The sequence below is a fragment of the Chanos chanos genome, chromosome 1 (genome assembly GCF_902362185.1).
Source record: "Chanos chanos chromosome 1, fChaCha1.1, whole genome shotgun sequence".
In the NCBI taxonomy this organism is placed as follows: Eukaryota; Metazoa; Chordata; class Actinopteri; order Gonorynchiformes; family Chanidae; genus Chanos; species Chanos chanos.
In genome coordinates this window covers 33,097,211-33,107,210 of record NC_044495.1, presented here as the reverse complement: position 1 = coordinate 33,107,210, position 10,000 = coordinate 33,097,211, and the positions used below count along the sequence as shown (strand labels likewise).

General features: G+C 42.1%; 1 protein-coding gene across 4 annotated transcripts in view; it reads left to right on the top strand.

Moving 5' to 3' along the window:
- Positions 1 to 10,000, top strand: part of ldb2a (LIM domain binding 2a) — a 43,770-nt gene that overhangs the window by 17,312 nt on the left and 16,458 nt on the right. For all 4 annotated transcript variants that reach the window (XM_030777584.1, XM_030777575.1, XM_030777567.1 and 1 more), the window contains exon 3: positions 8,186 to 8,358. In XM_030777584.1, the coding sequence (XP_030633444.1) occupies positions 8,186 to 8,358 (173 nt within the window). The remainder of the gene's footprint in view (positions 1 to 8,185; positions 8,359 to 10,000) is intronic.

Below are 10,000 nucleotides of genomic sequence, written 5' to 3'. Positions count from 1 at the left end.
TGTGTGTCTAGAACTGCTGGTAAATTTCAGCCTTCTCTCTCTCTTTCTCTCTCTCTCTCTCTCTCTCTCTCTCTCTCTCTCTTTTTCTAACTTCTCCAGCTTCTTCATCCACTTGTTCCTTTCTTTATTTTGCTCTACCTGTTGTCCTCTTTTCCTTGGTCTTTCCATCTCTCTCTCTCTCTCTCTCTCTCTCTCTCACAGTCTCTGTTCTTTTATTTTAATCCCTGATCAGATGGGACTAAGATGCTCTCCATCTCACTAGCTTCCGGCACTTTCTATCTCCTGGCTTAGGTGAGGCTCCTTCCCTCTGGGCAGAGCTTCAGGTACGACAAGTAGGAGAGAGAGAGGAAAAGCAAGAAGGGAGGGGGTTATTTAAACAATCCCAGTGGGAACCTTTATCCCCAATGCCATAATTCACTCAGGAGGGAAAATAGATACGCGCCAGAGCTCAGTTTGAATTGATCCACCACACAAAGGGAAGAATTAAGCTCCAACACGACACTTCACACATCCTCTTATCAGACCAGAAGATAAAGTCAATATCAATAAACATCTTTCTCCTCCAACCGGAGACATGACCACAACACATGACATTGTAGAGTGGTTTGTAAGGAGGGTGACTATGTGGATGGTTAGTGATCTCTGAAGTTAAATGAGCAGCTGAGATGTAAGTCAGTTGTCCAGTGACAAAATGATTCATGGAAAAAAAATAGGGTCTAAAGACTGCTGTGTTTGATTTGACCGTGGTCTAATAAGAGGGGAAATGACTTTTCAAGAATCTGTTCTTTACATACACTTTTTTCTTCATGCGTCTGAATCTCTAAAGGGGACCACAGTTCATAATTGCGGGCCGATTTGTGTGTTGTGCCTCATGTTGACTTAAAGATGAGTTTTTAAAGGCGAGAGGACAGATTCAGATCAAGGTTTGATTAAACCCCTGACCTCTCTCCTGACGTGACCTTTGTGACTGTCAGAGTATTAAAGATGTTAGTTTAATCTCTATTACAATTTCTTAAAAAGCGTGCTAGTGTACCTCTGCTTTTATGAAAGCTCCAGTAAATAGTTTTAGTATATGGGACATGAGGTAGTCAGTGTGGATGATGATTATGGTGGAATCTACCCACTCCAGGTTGGACACAAGTGAGCATTTGTCCCAAGGATGTGCTCCATAGGTAGGAAAGAGCGCGGTCTGGGCCAGTCTCTGCGGATAATGCGTGGAAGTTGAGAGGGAAGTGAAGACCAGGAGGGAGGCACCTCTTGTCCACACACACACACACACACACACAAACACACAGTATTCTCTACAGGTACAGGCATTCGTTCATAAGGACACAGGTGCACAAACATGCTGGTGATTTACACATCACCCACTCATAAACTGTTCAAATGCTCACTCTCACACTCACACACACATTATGTAAAAACACTCCAACAGACTAATAACGCTGCATCCACGGCCAGTGGCATACCTGCTCACACACGAAATATGACAGAAGGAAAATACATCATAAACATGAATACATCCTCTTACTTGCTACACACACACGCACACACACACAAACACACAGACACTCAGGTTCAGTGGTGTGAGGCCAGGCGTGTTGTGAGTGTGGTTGTGGGTGAGTGCTCTGCTCTGCTTTGTCTCACTCTGGTTGGGGATGTCTTTAGGGATTACCGCCAGAGCCCGGACTACTCTGAGCCCCTCTCTCTCTCTCTCTCTCTCTCTCTCTCTCTCTCTCTCTCTTTCTCTCTCTCTCCATTTTTATGTCTCAGTCATTTTCACTCTCTGTCTCGCTCTGCTACATTGCCCCTCCCCCTTTCCCTGAATCACCACAAAACTAAACAAAAACAAACATTCACAAAAACTCTATGTGTTTATCAGTACAGTTTTGCATAATGTCATTCACTTTATATTTCCCCAGGGACAGAGGTAAAGCTTAGTGAGTTTGTTAATGGGAATGCATTACTCTCCCTCTCTTACTCTGTTCATCTCCACCCATAGAGGTATATCACAAATAGAAACAGTTCATCAGGTCAAATGGAGATTCTAATATTGTTTTTCATGGTGCACATACTGTATGAACATTGGCAGAAGATGGTGTTTGATATGAAGTTCAGCAGGAAATGCCACATAGCAAACCATGAAATGGGATTAAAGAGCATGCGTTACCAAAACATATTCTAATTTTTCATCACCACAATACTCCCCTCCACTGTTTTTGTTTATTGTTGTTGTTGTTGTTGTTGTTGTAGCTAGAGCCACATTTACTGTACAAGTATGAAATGTGGTGGAATGCAGATCGTCTAATGGTTATTTGCTTCTTCAGTAAAGGAAATGTCACCTTTTCCTGGTTTCTCTCCTATCAATTATTTTTTACTTTTCTGAATATTTTGTTTTCTCAGATCACTGTGCTTTGACAAAAGTTTGTGGAAGAGATAGAGTTGGGGAGAGATGAATTGAGAGTTGGAAAGGAAAAGAGAGAGGGAGAGGGAGAGAGAGAGAGATTGAATTAAAGTTTTATGACCGATGAATATTTCATATTCAAGGCAGTGAATTCCACATTCTAGCAGTGTGTGTGTGTGCGTGTGTGTGTGTGTGTGTGTGTGTGCGTGTGCGTGTATGTATGTTTGTGCGTTTATATATGCGTGTGTGTGCGTGTGTCTGTGAGTGTGTGTGTATGCGTGTGTGGGTGTATGTATGTTTGTGCGTTTATGTATGCGTGTGTGTGCGTGTGTCTGTGAGTGTGTGTGTGTGTGTGTGTGTGTGTGTGTGCATGCATGACCATGTATTTACTTATGCTTCTTTAACTCATGACTGTCACATTCTTAAAGATAAACCTTTCTCCCTTGCTAAAGGAAGCAGTTAATCTGAGTCAGTCAGCATTTTCGGTTTGGACATGGAGAATTTGACAGCCAAATCAAAAGGAAGCAGTTAATCCAAGTCAGTCAGCCTTTTCAGTTTGGACATGGAGAATTTGACAGCCAAATCAAAAGCATCATTGTTTTGAATGCACTGAGTGTCAGGGTAGATTTGCAGGACAGAGGTCATTGCGGTACCATCCATGCTCCTGTTTTCTGCATGTGAGGGATTTTCACAAATGTTTGTGATTATGTCATGTGACTATCAGAGAGAGGTAAAGAAAGGCACCTGTTTCCACAGGCTTCCAGGTTTTTCAGTCAAAATACACTCTTTGCAGTCAATATGAGTGAATATAAACTGCTATACCTTCAACTGATGCTTTTAATTCCAGAGATTTGCCTTGCCGTTGCAACCTGCAGAGTGAAGGTTTCACATCTCCTGAATTCTCACATCTCTATTTGAACTGATATATAATCATCATGTATTCATAATTCAGTGTGTTTTGCCTCACAACACACTCCCAGCAGCAAAGTGAGAAACATTTCAACAGGGGAGAATCATGAAGCTCATGTTTCTTTTCTGTCTGAAATCTGAAAGTGTGGGTTGTTTCAGAATGGAGTGATAGTCCCTCGAGAGATAATTACTGATGGAGAAGGACAGGGCGTGAGCTTTTCTTTTCTCTTCTTTCTTTTTTTTCCCCTCCTTTCCTTTTTTCCTATTCCTTTTTTATCTCTTGAACTCTGACTGGAAGCGACTGGAGTATAAGGAAAATCCCATGGACTTTTGTGAATATCAAATATAAGATGATAAATATATTGGATTCCGCTGTGGTTTGTAGGTCTGTAAAGACAAGAAGTTCAGCGACTCCTGACTCCTGATAAAATGCACACTCACCTTTGGGAAGATTCATACGAGCTTGTAAGGAAAGACATAATGTATTAATTATGTAATTTAAAATGGGTTATTAATTATTTGGTTATTACAGATGAAAAATTGTTCAGGCAGTGCTAGGGTGGACATTTATCTGACTTCATGACAGATATTATTACTTTTCCTGCTCAACAGAAAGACTTTATGACTAGCTTCAAATTGCAAAATGTTAATATTTTTTTCTTTAACCTTTTGTTAAAATGGGAGTGTGGTACGTATTTATGTAGCTGTGGTGTGTAAGGTATGAGGGAGACTGCCATGACCAGTGGGTGGTTTGTGGGAATATCGCTAAAGGGACAAGAGGAAAGGGAGGAAAGTATTGCTACTGTTACTGAAGAGAATTCAGCCTCTGCTCTCCTCTCTTCACAATGCGCTTTTTTCCCAGCGTGCATTGCACTGCAGAACACTGCATCAGCTGCATAATCACCCCAAAGTATCTCCTGCTTATTCTTACCCACACTCCTCTCTCCTCTGTCTAGCTTCCGTGTGTGAGTGTGTGGCTTGTATAGTTTTTCTTTCTTTATGTTTTTTGGGTTTTTTTTGTTTTGGGGGGGGGGGGGGGGAGGCAGTGAAAGGTTCTTTGTCTTTAGGATGTTGTAGTAGGAAGTCGTAGTTAAGCTAGTCTTTGGTTATATCAGCTGAGCTGTAGTATTGGAGTCTTTTTCACTGAAGATTTCACCGTTGTTTGTTTTCCAATTTTATTTGCACATCAAGTCGCGAGTGTTGTCTTTGTGAGTGTAAAATTGGCTAAATTTCCACCGAGTTCAATTCAGAGTCATTCTGTATACAGTAACTCCCACAGTGGTACTCCTACTTTTGGGAAGGCGTCTTCATTTTCCCGTGTTTTCATAATTGCGCTGACTCTGGTGAGTGTTTATAGATATTAGCGCTGAAAACTGTTCATACTAATCCACACTCGCCAGTGCAGACTGTAATCAACGCTAACAGAGTTCATTTAACGCTGGAGAAATTACTGTGTGATCTCTCCCCTCCTTCACTTCCTCTCCGACTTATTTACTTACTCATTAACTCTCATTCTCCTACTCCTTTCCCCCCTCTTTCTTCCCTTATTTCGCCTTTCTTCCTCTCTCTGCTCATTTCCTATCCCCTCTACCTTCCTTTTTCCTTCCCTCTATTGCCTCTCTCTCTCTCTCTCTCTCTCTCTCGCTGTGATCCGTCTGCTCCTGTCGCTCCCTCTTCAGGCTGCATTCTCTTCTGCTCTTTTTTGGCTGGGAGTGCTGGCATCCTTCCTGGAGCCTGCGCGGCATGAATTAATGCGAGTAATTAACACAACGTTAATTATTTGTAAATTGTGTGTTTGGGTACACATTACTTGAGAGGCATATGTTGCTCGGCGTGTTAGCCGAAACAAGTGACTGCTTAATCCAATCTCTCGAGTGTTGGTTTCTGTCGATGGGCCAATCAGTCTGGAAACCCCCCAGAAACCGCTAAAGAGAAACAGAGAAACACGCTGTTGTTATTCTTTACCAAATGAAGCGGCCTCAGAAGTGTTTGCATTTTTGCTTTGTCTTTTTTATGGGAATTCTGCCGAGACTAACTTTCCCTAAACAAATCGATGTGATCTGAAGCACTAAGCTGTAGATGAAGTCCAGACGAATGCAGGGTTTTTTTTTTTGGTGGGGTTATAACAACGGAAGAGTTGCTTTAGATTCCCGGTTAGGCCGGGCCGAGACATTAAAATGGATGAAGCATAGGCCACATTGTTTACAGTATTAATGTATTTCATTATTTCATAGAGAGCTCAAAGATGGGCAGTGCTGGTCTGATACCCATGACTGACACAGTCATCTTAGCATTTGTCTTTCTGTGGGCATGCTGGACGTGTGTGTGTGTGTGTGTGTGTGTGTGTGTGTGTGTGTGGGGTGCGGCGGAGGGGGGGTGGGGGTGATTTTATGCTCCATGGTTAGGCAAAGGCTTGCTGCCATGCCACAGTGCTGTGGAAGTTTGTGAAGCAGTGAGGTGTGCCTCTTAAAACAACATCTCCTTTCAGGTGGACACCCCTCACGGTCTCTCTGCCTCTTCTTGTGATTTCCATTTTTACACTCTCTCTCTCTCTCTCTCTCTCTCTCTCTCTCCCTCTCCCTCTCTCTCTCTCTCTCACCCTCTCTCTCTTTCTGTCTTTCTCTCTGTGTCTCTGTCAATCCCTCATTCATGATTGTTTTGTATTTATTGTCGCCCCCCCCCCCCCCTCTCATTAGCAGTCAGCTCCAGTCCTGCGCTTACTTTGTGTCTTAACCGCTAGGGAGACCTTCATTTATGCTCTCAGGCTGGGCCTGCCTCTCCTCATCTTCTCCCTCTCCTCCTCCGCCTCCTCCTCCTGCTTCTCCTCCTCCTGTTTTTCTCTCCCTCTCGCCTCACCAAGTATTTATGTGTTGATTTAGTCATGCCAGACTTTAGCCAATTTAAGAGACATGCCATTTGCGGGCGTTGGATTCTCTTGGTTGGCTGTGCAGGGTTTTTTTTTTTTTTTTTCTAGGCAGCTTCATGGCTTGTCTTTAGGGAGACTCTCCAAATGAAGTTTTATTTCTCTGCTTCAGCTCCCCAGGCAGTGCTAAAAAAAAAAGAAAAGAAAAGAAAAAAAAAAGCGTAATTTCTCTTGGTGGAGAGTTGACTGGAAGATGGATTATTTCTGCTTGAAATCAGACGTAAAGCTGGATCAGGAGTGCAGTCCATTCACAGTCAATGTACAGATGATGAGTTGACACGGTAACCAACTGGTGAGAATAACATTTGGTTCAACTCTGCGAACTCAGATCCGATTTTCTAGCCCTAAATACGTCCCACTTTCCCCCGAAACGTATAGTTTGTTTATCCACTGAGTCTTTGATAGAGCAGAGGTTTTATGGCGTATAGTACAGTACACAGTGGTTTACACTCAAAAACGCAATTTCCCGCCATTAGGCATTACTACTTGTAATAAAGCATGTACAGTGGCATCATAATGTTTTATTACACGTTCATAAAATGCTGTGTAGCTCAGAGAGGGGATTTTTAAACAGATTGAAATGTTGTCGAAAAGGCTCAAGCGCTCTGTGTGCTTATTTTAAAAGCCTTATCTAAAGAGGTTACGACAGAATGGCTAAGCTTTGGACGTGGCTTGAACAGTTTGACCAAAAAAGAAAATGTCCCATCAGCAGAAATTGATTAGGCTAGGCTTAATTTAACGACATAACCATACATTGCTTTGGCCGACAGTGAAGTCTGATCTGTTGTTGTCTTGCAGTGCTGTCAAACAGAGAGGAACAGACTAAGAAAGCAAGAAGAACCCGGGGCCAAAAAGCCAGACAGTGTTCCTCTCTCTCTCTCTCTCTCTCTCTCTCTCTCTCTCTCTCTATCGCTCTGTCTCTCTCTTTCCCTTGTCCTGTTTTGTGTAGTTCCCCATTTCATGATGATTTTCAGCTGTGGGGTGGTGCTGGACCCAGTTCTCTGTTTTAACCAAGATCTTATTTGGTCACTTCTTCATGTTTGACAGTCTAATCTTCATCTGGTTAAAGTCTCATCGCGAGGAAGACTCATTTGAGAAGGTGTGAAGGGAAGGGAGGGAAGGGCACACCTGTATAACAACAAAACGAGAGAAAGTCAGTGCTTTATATTTAGGTATCATGCAGAAATGCAGGAGGAATACTATTTTTCTTTTCTCTCAGTAACTGTTTCGCTCAGTTCTTTTCTTACATACACCAGCACAACCCTGGCAGGCCTGAATACTTTTTTTTTTTCTGGTGGAATCACATGCATCAAATTATACTGTTGTACTGAAATATAACCTGAAACGAGGAATGATTGAAATGAATGGAATCATTTGTGTTCATTTGCATTCATAAGCATGTGAAATATAACAGAAATAATGTGTATTCTCCATGATAATATTTAATGCCATCCACAATCTGGGCCAGTGTGACCAGGCATAAGCCATCTTGACGGAGGGGTTTTTAACTGTGGGTAACGAGTGAATTTCATTTTGGATTTTAAGCTGAATGGAACGTGAGGGTTAACACTTTCCACTGTTGTCAGAATGCAGCAGGTTCGAATGAAATATCAGCTACTCACATCTCCCCAGAATTATGCTATTGTAACACAGTCACACCTGCTTCTGCATATTCATGGCTCAATCAGTGCATTGGTAAACACTTTGTGACTGGAGACTGTCAAATGAAGCCATATCTTTGATATACTTCTATATCAATGCTGCTCCAAATATGATCTACCCTTTTTTTTCGGTTTCTCTTTCACTTTGGTTTAATCGGTGCACAGTATCATACGCGTAATGTGCATAATGTTGTGAAGATGAGGTGTCGATTTGGTTTGCATTGATGAACATTGTAATTACAATTCCGACCTTAATTCTTCTTCTTCTTTTTTTTTTTTTTCCTTCAGCTATTGGTCGGACTCTCATTCCTCGTTACTTCAGCACGGTCTTTGAGGGCGGGGTGTCTGACCTGTACTACATTCTCAAACACTCAAAAGAGTCCTTCCACAACTCCTGCATCACGCTGGACTGCGACCAGTGTACCATGGTCACTCAACATGGCAAGCCCATGTTCACCAAGGTAACATCTACGCTCTGTCTGTGTGTCCATGTCTGTGTGAGAGTGTGCCTTAGTTTAAACATTAATGATTTAACAAATTTAACACAAAACTGCAGTCAGCATTGTAGATTGTTTCAGTTGAGGGAAAAGAGTGAGAACCACTGAGGAGGTCTTGGCAGGCCTTACAGCTGATTCTAGCTGGTTTGGTGGACTTTAGCGAGGCTAACATGGGCTTCGCTCCAACCAAGAAGGATTCTGATTGGAGATTTCGCACAGTTTAAGCAGTAGGCACTTTTAAGGATCTGGTCCTTTTTGAATGACCTGACATTTTCACATCTGACCAGATTTATGCTCTGTTAGATGTTTGTTTTTTTGTTTCTTTTTGTCATTTGAACAGGTGAAAGAATGAATGAGTGAATGTATGAATGAATGAAAATTGACAGGAGAAACAGGGGATGAGATGAAAGAAGGAAAACAGGAATAAGTGAAGATGCAAATCACCCCAATTTGTAAGACGGTGCACTTTCACTCCTGTGCTGTCAATCCTGCTTTTGTTGTGGGTTTTTCTTGTTTTGTTTTGGGGGTTTTTTTCTTACCATATCACTCTCTCTTTCTGTCTCCCTGCTCTTTGCCCTGTGCTCTTTCTCTCTCTCTCTGTCCACCCTCCATCCCTAATGGAAAAGCCCCTTCTCTCTGCTGAGACTAATCAGGATGTGTAGAGCTGAGCAGCAGGACTGAACTGCCCTCACAGCTCCACCGCCCACTATACTCTGTGTGTGTGTGTGTGTGTGTGTGTGTGTGTGTGTGTGTGTGTGTGTGTTTTATTTTGTCTATATATGTGTGTATGTGTCTATTTACTGATTTTCTGTGCTTGTTTACCAACAGTGTCTCTTAATCACTCTTATTGTTCTGTTAAAGTACCATGTGATTATTTCCATTTATTTCTCCACCAGTGTTTTCCATTATGAAAGAAAAATAAAACATGTCTTATTCTCACATACTGTCTGTAACACATTACAGACAACAAACAAACAAAGATAAAAATTGTTTACTGTCATATAGAGATTATATTCTTTCTTCCATGGGTATATTTGTATGTCGCCTCTCTGTTAGCCTCACATGGATTCATTATCCTTGTGGATGAAAGGAGTGCGTATGCTTTCCTTACCTCCAAAGGATGAGCACAGCACCTGTATAGTGAATCCCTCAGCACAGGTGTGGAAAATTTATTACATTCATCTAAAATCAATGCACACTGTAGAGGCTCATGGTATCAGCAGTAGTTGTTCTCTCTCTCTCTCTCTCTCTCTCTCTGTGTCCCCCCCTTTCTCTCACTCACTCACTCTCTCTCTGACTCTCTCTCTCGCTCATTTGAACTTTTCCTCAGTATCGTGCTGGTATCTAATTGATAATGCCACGTTATATTCAGCTGTATGTTATAACGGAGAAACCCTCCAGTGAACATAGCAACTTATAGTCACCTGCATTCACCGCCATTATTTAACTGTTCACGAGAGAAACTCCAGTCTATTGTTGCATTTTTGTAGTTCTCAGTCTTTTTCATCAGTGGATCCGCATTTGAAGGAGTCTGTAGGAAAGCTATTTTTGACCCTGGTAGTGCATAGTCTTATTAACAAGACTATAGCAGACAGCAGCCCTCAGC